This window comes from Colossoma macropomum, unplaced genomic scaffold (assembly GCF_904425465.1).
Source record: "Colossoma macropomum unplaced genomic scaffold, Colossoma_macropomum, whole genome shotgun sequence".
Classification (NCBI taxonomy): Eukaryota; Metazoa; Chordata; class Actinopteri; order Characiformes; family Serrasalmidae; genus Colossoma; species Colossoma macropomum.
The window spans coordinates 56,342,543-56,357,005 of record NW_023494792.1 but is presented as its reverse complement, the minus strand read 5'-3'; the positions used below and the strand labels follow the sequence as shown (position 1 = coordinate 56,357,005).

The window sequence follows — 14,463 nt, the reverse complement described above, 5'->3', positions numbered from 1 at the left end:
CATGAAGGCACTCTTGTGTATGAGAGTGAGCTGCCGTGTGTGTGTGAGAGAGAGAGAGATGGTCAGTGCGTTACTGAGAGGCTGAAAGGCACTGAGCCCAATGTGTTGCTTATGTGTCTGATGTGCCTACATGTGGCTGAATAATGCTGGGTGGGTAGGTGTGTGTGCTAGCAAATGTTAAAGGGGAACTCCACTGATTTTTTAAAATTTCTGTATAATTAAATCTTTAAGATGTAAACAAAGTCATTAAGAATGGTTGGTGTGAAATGCTCTGTTCTAGAGAAACTTACAGCGTCAGAATTGTTCACAGTGGTGCTGATAGGAACCAGACATCACAGAAAGTTATTACATGAAACAGTTACAAATGCACTGCTTGATGCCTGAGACATTATTTTATGATCATTTTGAGAATGTTTTGGCCTAAATTATCTTTTAAATCCTTTCAGGGTGGAGGGGTACATGCTGGGCGTTGTAAGGCAAAGTAAAAATAACAAAGAAAGAAAGAACTTTTTGGATTTAAGACAATTTTACCATTGTCTATATTACGTATAAAACTCCAAAGGCATGAGTAGGTTCACTGACAGTAAAAAAAAAAATGGTTGTATTTGTGTTGTAGACATTGGGCCTCATTCACCAATATACTCCCCTCATAAGTTTGGTCTTAAATGTGTTCTTGAGAAAGGTCCTAAAAAGTCTTCGTCAGATTCATGACTGTTCACAGCTTTGTGCTCGAGAGTGTTTGAGATTCTGTTCTTACCTAAGAACAAATCCCAAATATGAAAACACTGGTGAGTGGTCAGTATCTTTGTGAAAACTGCATAAGTGGGTTTTAAGAAGAAGTTTTTTCTTATGAACGGTTGGTGAATGAATCCCATTGTCATATACTACTGACCACACCATTGCAATGCATTTGTAATCCGAAAAAGGACAAAGTCAGCCTTTAAAATGACTTTGACTGCTGTTTCTCGCTATGTGACATACGCATGTCCTTATAGCTAACAGTGTGTTACATAGACTCAGAAAGCACGTAAGGAAGTGTAGTTGAGATTACTTCCAACTCGATATGGCCTAAGGCAAGTGTCTGGTGATTTAGGTCCCGCATTTCAATCTTTGTAAAAACTAAGTGGGTTTTAAGAAGAAGTTTCTTCTTAAGAATGATTGGTGAAGGAGGCCCATTGACCCCTGGTTCCTATCACCACCAGTGTAAAGAAATCTGAGTTGGTTACTTTCTGTACAATGAACCATTTCAAATCAAACCACTCTGAATGACTCTCTTAACATCTCTGAGACAGAATTATACCTAATTAAAAAGCAAGACTGAATTCCCCTTTAACTTAAGTTATCGATGAGAAAATCAAGAAAAAACAAAACAAAACAGCATTTAAACAGAACTGGGCAGACTTTGTTTTCCACACACAGGACGATCACTCACTGCTTATTGTTCCTTTAGTTAGCTGGTTCAAAGCAGGGCAGACTAGATTTATGTTATGTTTTCATTCAGAGATTTGCTGAAAAACCCACACGGCAGGAGCTCCATTCATTTCTTAAATTAAATTTGGAAGAGGCAGAGCGAGAGAGAGAGCGCACGAGAGAGAGAGAGAGGTTGAGAACACGTGGCTTGAATTTCATTGCCACGTTTTGCTCTTCACATCACTAGGGGGGCTACCAGTGGGTTCTACAGCTTGTACGTGTGTCCTGTAAGATCAGGAGCTCTGATGCAGCTAATCAGCAGGCGCACTAATCCGTCCAGCCGTCTAGAGAAGCAGAGAGAGCGCTGTAGAAAGTCAGCGCTAGGCTGAGTCACATTTACCAGCGTAGGATTTTTGTGCAGACAGAGAGACACAGACGCTGGGCACACCCCACCTGTGGCCGTCAGATATATAAATAAGCAATTTCATCATTTTCAGCCTCGTCTAATTCTCAAAGCAAACAAAGAGCACGGAAAAGACAATTCTACAAACGAAAGCACCCAACTCCTTTGAAAGGCTTAAATTGGAAAAAGAGTGTGTACAATACAGCAATCATCTAATGGATGAAACAGATTCTGTCTAGCTCTCTCTCTCTCTCTCGCCTTCCTTTTTATCCCTTTGAGTGAGTGAGAGAAGCTTTCCCGTGAGAACAGCTCGGAAAACCAAAGTCTTGCCCACTTCTGTACGCCCCTCGCCACACAAGAGCCTGGCAACAACGTACCGCATAAGAAGCAGGAAAGCATTAAAAATCATAATAATTCCATTTACAAATCTACCACTAAGCTTCGTTTTGTTTTTTGTTTTTTTTTTCCTGGAAAAAATATTAAATCTTCCTCATTTCTTTTTCACAAAGTAATTATTTAAATAATCTTTTGTTGAGCTGCTCGCAGCTACTTTTCATAAGACAATAAGAACACAGAGAAAACAAAACAAAAAAAAAACGAACAAACGAAAAAAAAATCCCTTAATTTCAAAAGATGGCTGGGAATTCATAAGAGCGAGTGCCCCTGGGTCAGTCAAAAGGTCAGTGGACCCTCGCTGACCGCTGACCTCCTCTGAGTAGGAGGCCTGTCACTCACGCTGGCATATGCCCACTACACAAAGGCACCACTCAACGCCACTTTAACATCCTCCTGTGTGCACATACGGGCCGTCCTTTACATATGCGTGTAATTACACATGTACAGAGGCTGGCCGTTCGACAGAGGATGGCTGCGGGAGAGTTGGAGGAAACAACACTGACTGGGGTGTGGAAGATTACAGCCATTGATCTTTGTCCTGTTCTTGGTATTTGGGTACAGAAGAGAACTCCAACACTGAGAGTCTTTTTCGCTCGTGAAGAGTTCTCACACATGAAGCACTGAAAATGAAAAATGAAGGTAGGTGGCTGGAAAAATCATTACTGACGCTATTACAGTAAATGAGCCAGTGGCTCGGATTGTGTCATATTGCTTGAGGATATAAACAGTAATATGATCTTTATCTTACAATTCAATGGACGCACGTATTGACACAGGCATCGCCTCATTATGCCTGAATACCGGACTCTTCCAACATGACATCATGAGCAAATACAGTACATTATCTCCCCGAACGACTTCCATCCAATCACAACACAGCAGATGCCACGCTCTGTGGTCTTCAAAAAGTTCAAAGTTTTTGGTCTGTCCCCTGCGACGCCAGTCGATCAAGTGTCCCCTGGCTTCCAACGATCTTCTGGTTAAGTTAAACTCAGCTCTTCAGAGTTCGCGTGCGCAAGTATGCGTGAAAAAACTGTCCACGGTTCACCTTCCTACTGCACTTTCAGGTAGCTTGGGGTGGAGTAGTTGAACATGAGGAAGTCCAGCTTGTAGAGCTCGTAGAGCTGGCTCTGCTGCTGGGCGCTAATGTTGTGGAAGAAGGCGGCCGTCATCTGGTCAGTGGTGCGGGTGGATTTGGCGTAGGACGGGAAGCGCAGCTGGTCACCTGCGCCGGCCAGCCGCAACACGTAGCTGGCGTCCTCCTCCAGCGTCTCGTACTTGCCCACCAGGTCGTAGTGGATGTGGCACGGGTGGCACAGCGAGTAGACGGTCTGCCAGTGCTCGTTGAGTGGCGCCTCACGCCGTGTCGCCGGATCCACCAGGTACTCGGCAAACTCGGGGAACTTGACGTCGGTGCCGCTCTGCAGCGCCTCGGCTGTGGCGTTCTTGCGGTAGCGCCTCACGATCTTGGTGCCGTAGCGTTTGTGGAAGGACGTGTTGTAGCGCAAGGTGAACTTGTTTCGGTAGGCCGACACCAGACGCTCAAAGGGCTCACGCACGAACAGGAACTTGAGGTAGCTCTTCAGCCGGTGGTTGATGTCGGCGATGCTGTACTGGTTGAGTGTCCGGAGGTTGGAGGGCACGTGCGCCTCGTTGGATGGGATCTCCATGGGGTCGGTGTACTTGCCGCGTCCGCTCAGCACCATCATCACCCGTTTCCAGTTGGTGCAGGCCACCTTGGGCACGTAGCAGTAGATCAGCTCATGCTCCTCGTCCACCACCAGGTGCTTCAGGTCGCTGGGCGTCAGCACGCGCCGCTTCCGGCTAGAGGCGCTGTGGGCACGACATGTCTCTGCAACCTGGTCCCGGCGGGCCTGGTGGAGGAGCGCAGCTCTGGAGAACTCCGCCTGAGGGAGAACAAGAAGAAACATTTGTTTAGCATCAGTAGCATGCAGACATACACCAATCAGGCATAACATTATGATCCTTGTTTCTACACTCCTTGTCCATTTTATCAGCTCCACTTACTATATAGGTGCACTTTGTAGTTCTACAGTTACAGACTGTAGTCCATCTGTTTCTCTGATACTTTGTTAGCCCCCTTTTACCCTGCTCTTCAGTGGTCAGGACCTCCATGGACCCTCATAGAGCAGGTACTATTTGGGTGGTGGATCATTCTCAGCACTGCAGTGACACTGATGTGGTGGTGGTGTGTTAGTGTGTGTTGTGCTGGTCTGAGTGGATCAGACACAGCAGTGCTGCTGGAGTTTTTAAACACCTCAGTGTCACTGCTGGACTGAGAATAGTCCACCAACCAAAAATATCCAGCCAACAGCGTCCTGTGACCACTGATGAAGGACTAGAGGATGACCAACACAAACTGTACAGTAGCAGATGAGCTATCGTCTCTGACTTTACATCTACAAGGTGGACTGACAAGGTAGAAGGACAGTGAGTGGACACAGTGTTTAAAAACTCCAGCAGCACTGCTGTGTCTGATCCACTCAGACCAGCACAACACACACTGACACACCACCACCACGTCAGTGTTACTGCAGTGCTGAGAATGATCCACTACCCAAATAGTACCTGCTCTGTGAGGGTCCATGGGGGTCGTGACCACTGAAGAACAGGGTAAAAGGGGGCTAACAAAGTATGCAGAGAAACAGATGGACTACAGTCATAATGTCATAATGTTATGCCTGATCGGTTTATGGGAGACTGAAGTTTGGAAGAGCTTGCAACACTCAATGAGTTTTGCGCATTCTCCGGTATAAAGCGATTATGAATGGCTTATAAACCTTCTTCACTCCCATGTTCACTGACAAAGGTTGTTGTTGCCGAAAAGTTGTTTTCATTTTTAAGGGGAAGGGCTCTGCTTTCCTGCACCGCTCACTGCTGTTCAAACAGAGCTGCAACCTGATCAAGGTTGCCAGATTGGGCAGGATGCCACAGTTTAGCTTTTTAATGCAACTCTCCAAGAAAATAATTACTTAGCAATAATGTTTTTCATTATTGTATAGTATATTTTTTTTATTAAAAAGCAAAATAAACAAATGTTAAGCAATATACTGATTTGATTGGTTCTGATACTGATCTTTCAGACTGGATCAAAACATCCTTAGGTTAAAAAAGGATTGTTAAGACTGTATTGTTCATGTTCTGTAGACAGAATTATTTGGCTTCCAAAGTTCCATTCAAACACAGTACTGGCACTTTACGAAAACAAGCAAATAACAAAATCATTGTCCAAGAGTTTATAATCCATGATAAACTCTACAGCCAATCAGACAGACTAAACAAATGCATCCTGGGCCTGTTCACTAAACACCGTCCCTCCGCTTCACCTCTAACACATCAGCGTGCAAGATGCTTAACATTGCACTCACACAGTCACAAACACACACAGACAATTTCACACACATGTGAGGCTCTTTCAAGTCTAGAACAGACCAATTATCAGACTAGACTCTGCATGGCTGGGATTCCCCCCGCAGTGCACCAGCTAACGCAAACTGCCTTTAGTATGCGATGCTTTAAGTGCATCATCATAATTGTTTCATGGCAAACATTAGTATTCACAGCACGGCCTTATGCTCTTGTAAGCTGGCTTTCCTTGACCCCCATTCCTTTTTCATCAAACGCCTGAGAAGATCAAAGGACTGCTGAGCGTATCTCTGGCATGAATGGTCAAGCTGTTAGGCAGTCCAGCACAAGGAATGTTTTGAGATGCAGGTAAATGCTTTAGATGGTCCTTTAATCTATATAATGCTTATTGAACTCGTAAAAAGGCATTGTAGAAGTCTGAGTATAAGAAGCATTTAGACTGTGTGTCTCTCTGCGCTAATTTATCTTTTTTAGGATGTTCGAGCTACAAAACTGCTGTATATACAGGTCCACTTTGTCAAGTAATACAATGATTACTATTATATTATAACGCATTTGTTAAGCCTTAACAAACCAGCAGTTGGTAATTAACAGGGTGATTATTACTATGTTATTAAGCAAGGTGAGCCACTCCTGGTCTCGGTATTGGCTAGGTATAAATAAGGCTTAATAAGAGCATTGGCATTAGGATTAGCATTGGAAAATTCCTAATTAGCTGCTAGTTAATTAGTAAATATTGGCTTGGTCTTCAGAAGAGCATAATGGGCACCTAAAAGATTATGATAAGTGCTCTGGAAAATGTTTGATTCATCCTAGTCATTGTTCAACTGGCTTGGTACTACTGGCTTATTAAGGCTTAATAAGTGCATTACAAACACATTGTAATGCCCCATACTGAGGTGTTACCCTGAATTATTTCTCACATTTACATATCCTTTCTCATTTAAGTGAACTGGCTTTTTCAGCAGGCAAATTTGACTTTTATTCGGTGTGACTGCGGCTTAAGACACAAGAGGCCGCATGTTACAGTGATTTTACCAAGTCGCTGTGTACAGAGGTTGTACTATGTTGTACTCACGACTTTTCAGCTATGGTCATATATTTTCTTTAACCTCTGGATTTTTATTGTCTTTGAAGCTTTTGTATTCTGCCACAAGCAAGTTGAGCTGTTCTGCTGCCATCGTGATTTGTTTGGACTGCAGCCGTGACAACCGACCTCTGATTTGTCAGCCTTATAAAAAAACACATTCCCAGAAAATCGAGCTGATTTCAGTTAGGAATTTTACACATCGTTGCTGTTAGTTTCAGACTCCATGTCGAAGCTGCCATTAACCCCTTAAAATCCCAGGCTTATTACATACCAAGGCTTATTATTTAGTAACTAAAGGGAGTTCAATGCAAACTGGTTGAACTATTCTTAGGTTACAAGTGTGTAATAACACTTTGGACCCGCTGGTGGACCCTGGCCATTTCAGAGGTTAATCTGCATGTGTTTCTTTTCAGAACTTGCCGTGCGTCAAACAACACCTAATGTATAACTGCCTTAACTGCATAGTAACAAGTAGCTAAATGGCAGCCAGCTTTTTTATGTTTGTTATGTTTTATTCATTTTGTTTTCCCAACTGTTTGATTTCTTCCACCGCTACCTCCTGAAATACCTCACAGGCTTCTGTACAAGTACTCCAATACTTATTCTCAAGAGTACCCCTAAAAACAATAACATTTACATTTCAAAATTAACCATAATTTTAATTATGTTTGGCCTGTGATTTTGCTATGAAAAAAAACAATATTATTAAAATACACCAGTGTTTAATAAAGGCATTCATTTAGCATTAATAAGCCACAATAAGCAGTTATTTCACCATGTAATGTAGTGTATTTACGGTAGGCTATGGTTGCCAAGCAACAGAACGGTTAACAAATTAACACAACGACTTAACATTGATACATGCAATCATATGTGTGTGTATCAAGCATTTTAAACAGCTTCCACTGTGAGGGGGACAATGAACCTTTATTCTATATCAGAGGATGCTCAAAATGGGGAATGTTACTGAGCTGTGGCTGCTGGCTGGACAAACAATCTTTCCCAAAGGTCAGTAAGGGTCAGATGTCAAGGGTCAGTCTCGCAGTCCAGCTGTGAATTTCACCAGAGACCAACCATGCAGCTTTCAGTGCCACTTCAGAAGTTCTTCACCTCAAACAATGCCTCAGCGGAGACTCACAGAAGGCCTGGCTGGCCTTATTCTCCACGCTGCTCTTCTTCCAGCGCAGACGATTCATTATTAAACACACTGTTAACATCATCCACTGTTAAAATCTCAGACACAGAGCAAACCTCACTGAATGATAATTGATTTCCATTCCTCGGTCCTTCGCAGACACAGTCTGCTCCTCGCTCGTCCACAAAAACCCTCTCTCTCTCTCTCACTCTCCCTACAGTACGAGCTTTGTTACGGTGGAATTTCCCCAGAGTTCCACAGCTCTCGCGCAGAATTTCGGCCGACCAGTTTATCAGATCATAAAATAGACAGGCTTTGTGTTGCGCAGTCAGCAGTGTATAAAATGACAAGAGAACAAAGAAGGAGAGAGAGAGAGAGAGAGAGAGAGAGAGAGGTCACTGTGTCAGAGAGAACTGCATTGATCAAAACGTCTCTACGGATGTAAGCACGGGGTCAGGTCGTATGAATGCTAATGCAAAGATTAAAAAAAGCATGAAAACTCCCACATTCTTTGTTTTATCTTCATCCAGCCATGTTCTAAGAGTGAGCTTGTTGTTATCATTATTGGGACAATTATCAGTTATTTATGAGTATTACTTCTACATCACTGAACAACTGCATGCATCATAAAAAGGACAACATTAAGGCCTGTTCACACCACAGATGTAATAAATGGATGCGATTTTTAGTGGAATGCAGGCAAAAGGCATAAGAGGAAGGAAAAAAGCAGTAATGATGATAAATTTATCATTGAGCACTGCAATTAAAAGGTGCACACACTGGAAATAAACACTCTACAAAAAAGATCTCGCATAAACAGAGTAGGATGCACCCAGGTAAACAAAAAAGCATCTATAAACAGCCACTAAGGTGCTCACAGCCTGGATAAAATACACCAGTACTCAATAAATACATTCGTTTACCATTAACAAGTCACAATAACAACTATTTCACCATGTAATGTAATAAAATTGATAAATGTATGAAAAATTTCCATTGCACCCCCCCCCAGTCTGCGCCTTTAAAAATAGGAGCTGTTTGATCCTCCAGTGGGCACATTTATCGTGTCTATCGTGTAACGTCTACATTGTTGGGTACAGATTGCAGTTAGCGGCCGTTTACCAGTTCTAACCTGATTAAAATGAAACCAAAATCAGTATTTCATAAATGAAAGGAGTGAAGAGAGACAGAGAGAAGGCAACAAGAGGGCAAGCAAATTCTGACCCGTTTCTGAAAACAGGAGAGCCTAAAGTGCCAAACAGTAAATATGCTGTAGTTGCATGTGCCGAAGCTACCTAGCTAGGTTAGTTAACTAGTAATTAGATACATATGCAGTCAACTGTAACAAACAGAAGCTGATAAAGAAGCACACGATTTGATTCAATGCAGCAAGTAAGATGTTTTGGTAACACTTTACTGTAGGGTACTGTTCATAAGGCTACACGACACCTACATAAGCTTGTCATGACAGCTGACATAACCCTACATAAATGTTTATAAATGCTGATTCCAATGCGTCATCTGTTATGAAGGCTACTTTAGCTGACTTTGATAAAAACTGGCATAAACATTTATGTAGGGTTGTGTCAGTTGTCAAAACAAGCTTATGTAGGGGTCATGTAGCCTTATGAACAGTACTCTATAAGAAAGTGTTACTGAAAATGTGGCACTACGCCCCTGCGTATGACTGACTGTGTCTCCTTTAACCTCCGCATTGTTATTGTCGTTGAAGTTTTAGTGCTCTGTCACAAGCAAGATGAGCTGTGCTGCCGTTGTGGTGCACATTTGTTTGGACCGTAACTGTGACAGCTGAACTCTGATTGGTCAGGATGGTTTATAATGCAGAATATTAGGCTGGTTCTGAGACATTTTGCTTATTGTTGCAGTCCGTCAATTTCTGACTCCCCGTGAAAGAAAGATACCTATTATTAAGGGGCTTCCACTGTTTTGATGGTGCATTATGTTGGTTCCAGCTTGTTTGCAAACTTCCAAATGACTAAATATCATGCACATATTCTATACATATGTGCCTTGAAGTATCATGATACTTCCACCACACCACCCACCTCTACAGTATCTGACTGTGGGTATGTATGTGTGGGCGTCTCAAAATTCATTAAGAAACTCTCCACCACACAGCTTGACTCATCAGCACCAAACTATACACAAAAAAGCTCATCAGTATCAAAGTGGTTGCATTAGCCACAGTTCTTTAAACATGCTGAGAGTTTTTCAGGGAAGCTGACTCTGTTAATGGACAAACAAAAGTGACAAAAAGTCACTGCACACTCTTCAGAGCTCTAATATCAGCAGAAGAGGGCTGCATAAGCTTTGTGAGTGTGTGGCGAAGTAAATGCGCCATATTTTTGGCCTTCCGTGCTTCAGTGGTCACTCTGTTCCCCCCGTCTGAGTCATGCTCTTTTACGATGTGAAAACTGCAGAAAGAAATGAGTGGGAAGCCTTGCATTAGCTCTCACTCTATAAGAGCAAAATGCCTCCAGTGCAGAGGCAGGGAGTCCTGAAGCAGTGCAACCTGTAGAAGACATTTATTCAAATACATCAAAAACAACACAATCATAACGACAAGGCAGCCAGCGTTTAATTACTTACTGCTAATGAAATAAACTTCCACTATGATTAACTGTATTCAGGCAAGTCAGATCACTGAGGAGGATGGGAAGTTTAGTGAAATGTAAGTGCCTACAAAGGCAAATCACATTAGAGGGGAAGTTTGTGAACAAACTTTAAGTTGGCTTGACAAAGTAGTTGCCATGGTATCCCAGGTGGTTGCTAAGGTGTTGTGAGGTCATTGCTATGGTATCCCAGGTGGTTGCTAAGATGTTGCAAGGTCATTATTATGGTATCCTAGGTGGTTGCAAAGATGTTGCTAAGCAGTTGTTATGGAATCCAAAGTGATTGCTAAGGTCTTGCTCGATCATTGCTATGGTATCCTAGGTGGTTGCTAATGTGTTGCTAGGCCTTTGTTATAGTATCCCAGGTAGTTGTTAAAGTTAAGTTGTTAAGTTGTTAAGGTTAAGTTGTTAAGTTGTTATTTTTCAGTATTAGGTTTGTTCACTCTTAGCTTTTATAACAGTTTCTGTTCTTTTCAGGAAACTTTCTGTTCTTTAAAGAAATCTGCAGGAATGTTTTTCCCACCTCCAACGTTCAGTCTTCAACGCTGGTTATAGTTTCTGCTTCTCACAAACCAAGTAATTCCAAACACATTCAGTTGTGTTTATCTGATGTCTATCTGACTGGGACAGTTTTGGTGGTCTACTAGGCCTTGCACCATTGTTAGGACTCGAGTAGCATTTGTGTAAGTGGATTATCTTGTATCTGATCTCCCAAAAACACCCCCTGAAAATGAATAACTTTCATAATAGCTGTTTTGACTGGAAATGAAGTAAACAAAGGGGCGTCTCTGACTAGCGCAGAGTACTGTATATACAAACATACATACAAACAACATTGCATTGCAGTTCAGAAAGTTTCTTCACCACAACAAGAAAATCCTTCAAATCTGGCTTGAGATTTGATCGCTTTGCGTCTCATGGTGGGGCTGAGAGCTGCACAGATGGTAGAGAAAGCACCTCCACTCTTCACACTCGTTTCTCTCCATCACTCCTGTTTTTGTGTTTTGGCACGTGAGCAGAAAGGCGTGAACGAGAGTCTCACACAGCACGTGTTTACACACCAACCACAACTCACACACGCTGCTTACTGCCGGCCGATAAGAGCGAGACCTGCTGAGAGACATTAGGAGGTGGACCACAATGTGCTGGCTGAGAGAATACATACATGACTCTCTCTCTGACAGAGTCAGATAGTCTGAATGGCTTAAATGTAATAAGAACAGTTATCTGTAATGGGCTTCTGGTGCGATGGGCATTAAGAGGTATTTCTGTCAGTAATTACAAACCATTAAATACACCCTGCTCTCAAAAGACGCTACACACACACAAAGGCCACAGTGAACACTCACAGTAACATCAACACTCGCCTTTCCTGTGTGTTTATATACAGTCGTATGCAAAAGCTTAAACACCCCAGTCAAATTACATGTTTTTGTTTTTCTAAATGAAAAGATGTTAACACATCCTCTACAGGGGACACACTTTTTCTGCACATTTTAATGCACAATTTTATTTATTTGCTGAGTTTAACATAGTGGAAAAGAATAAAATATAAAATGCTTCTTTGGCACAGGCCACATTACCTGTTTTGTGTTTGTATAATATGTTAAATTCAGTAAATAAACAATAACAATGTGCATTAAAATGTACAGACGTGTGTTCTCTGTAGAGGATGTGCTAATTTATTTTTATTAAGAAAACCAGCAAAACATGTCATTTGACCAGGGACACCCAAACTTTTGCAAACGACTGTCTACCTTAGCCTAAAGCATGCTGTCCATACATGTTGTCGCTGTCCAAAGAAAAACTGCATCTCCATATTTTTGTCGATTTTTATTTTTCTACCTCATTTGAACGCGGCAGTCCTCCTTTACATTGTGTGAGAATTTCATGATGATTGGACCAATAGAAATGTCCCAAAGTCAACCAGAATAAAATCTGTTTACATTAACTTACATTAAAAGTTAAGGCTGTTTTTGCCCTCTAGTGTAAAGTTACCATCTTTGGACAGTTATACAGACATTTTGCATAAGGAAGAGGTCAGTCAAATGAAAAAAGTCAACCTAAGAAGCTAAACAATGGACTGAGTACCCCAGAGTCCAGACCTCAACATCACTGGGACTACTTGGTTTGTGAGAAGCAGAAAATGCAACCGACTTCTCAGACTGGACTTTGGAGGTGTGGAAAAATATCCCTGCAGATTTCTTTAAGAAACTGACAGTCTGAGAGTCTCCTGAATGAAATGGAAATTGTAATAAAGGTACAGTTGACACACTAAATACTGAAAAATGTGATATTATATTTAGCAGTTTTTTTCATTTGAATTTTTTCTGTGTAATTTTGTTAGTTTTCTGCTTAGTGGCATTTTGAATGGAGATTACACTAAAGTAAAAAGGCCTACATGTCCCTTATGTATCATGCATATGTAAGTAACTATATGTAATATGAATTTTAATAAGACAGCTCACATTCTTAACTTCACTAATCAAAAAAAGATGCTTTTACTCATTTACTTTTACAAAATGAAACATGTAGAAAGTCTTGATGTTGTAAGTTATCCCTGTTCTTTCTCTGGTCACCCTACAAGTTTAGGGCATGAAATAAAAGGATGCACAGTCTGCTTCACTTACTACACAGACCACTACCGTCCCTTCATATGTGGACCCTTTTCATGTTAGTCCCTGCAGTCACACTGCATCGTCTCCATTCACTTCATTCTGCCACGAGAGCAACAGCAGAGACAGAAATGCAGCAATATGCTACTTAACTAGCCTGACAATTTACAGGGGATTATATGCACCCAGCAGGTGAAGTCAAAATCCCCTGTGCCAGCCAAGAGACAGATTAGCACCGACAGCAGAGCTGCCAGCTGAACGGTGAACTGGGGTTTGTAGAAACTGCCTGCAAACTTTTATTATTATTAACGAGAAGTGTGGGTTATACTGGCAGGCAGAGAAAACGGATTCATGTTCTTGCGTCTGCACAAAGGAATAACCTTATCCTGAGGAGCGCATAAGTGCAGCTTCACCAGCGTCTGAATTTCAAAGGAAGTCAGTGGGGTTCCTATTTAATGGCCATAACGCTGTACGCTTAAAAACGGGTCCAGCATGCATTTTCTCCACGAGCCCCTATTAAAAAGTATAAATAAAGCATATGCTTTGTGCGAGGTGAGTTCTAACCTACAGCACGCAGTAAACTGAGCTAAACTCAGCCTAATTAATCGCACACTTTCCATCCTCAGGGGCAGCGCCAGCACAGGCAGGCAGACGGTGAGGTTAGAGAAAATTGCCCCTTTGAGACGTGTGACGCGTGCTGAAACCTGCTCAGTCTGAAGAGTTTTCAGTGTGAGTGACTCATCAAATGCAATAAACATACTAGACAGCTGATTCTGGTATATGGGGAATGCATATGTGGTAGAATGTGTCACTGGGTCCTGTAGGCCCTGTTCACACCTTAATCTATCGACATCCATTTTGCGTGAACTGATCATAGGCATTTCCACATCTCGCATGCATCTCCAGTGACCGGATTTCATAACTGGAGGAAGGGTACCGCCCATATTTACTACACGTGAAGGCATTTTGAGTTGAAGATGCTGTAAACAGTATATAGTTAAGTTACCTTTATTAGTCCCACAACGGGGAAATTTCACCTCCACATTTTAACCCATCCATGCAGCGCACACACACTAGGGGCAGTGAGCACACTTGCCCAGGGCAGCGGGCAGCCCTATCCATGGCACCCCAGGGAACAGTTGGGGGTTAGATGCCTTGCTCAAGGGTACTTCAGTCATGTACTGTCAGCTCAGGGGAACTGGCAACCTTCCAGGCACAAGGCTGGTTCCCTAAACTCCAGCCCATGACTGCACCCCATTATACCTGATGTGAACAGAGATGTGCATGTTTTTTTTTTTTTGATAATTTACATCAAACAAAGCGTCATGATGTGCAAAAGACAACAATATACCCACATAACTAACCCTGATTTCTCTGCACACTGCAAAAATTAG

The 14,463-nt window shown here is 42.2% G+C and overlaps 1 protein-coding gene across 1 annotated transcript in view; it reads right to left on the bottom strand.

The window, feature by feature from the left end:
* Positions 1-2,269: 2,269 nt before the first annotated feature.
* The window catches only part of chst11 (carbohydrate (chondroitin 4) sulfotransferase 11), an 82,906-nt gene continuing 70,712 nt past the window's right edge, over positions 2,270-14,463 (bottom strand). The window contains exon 3 of the mRNA XM_036577634.1: positions 2,270-4,116. Within this exon, the coding sequence (XP_036433527.1) occupies positions 3,262-4,116 (855 nt within the window). The 3' untranslated portion in view covers positions 2,270-3,261. The remainder of the gene's footprint in view (positions 4,117-14,463) is intronic.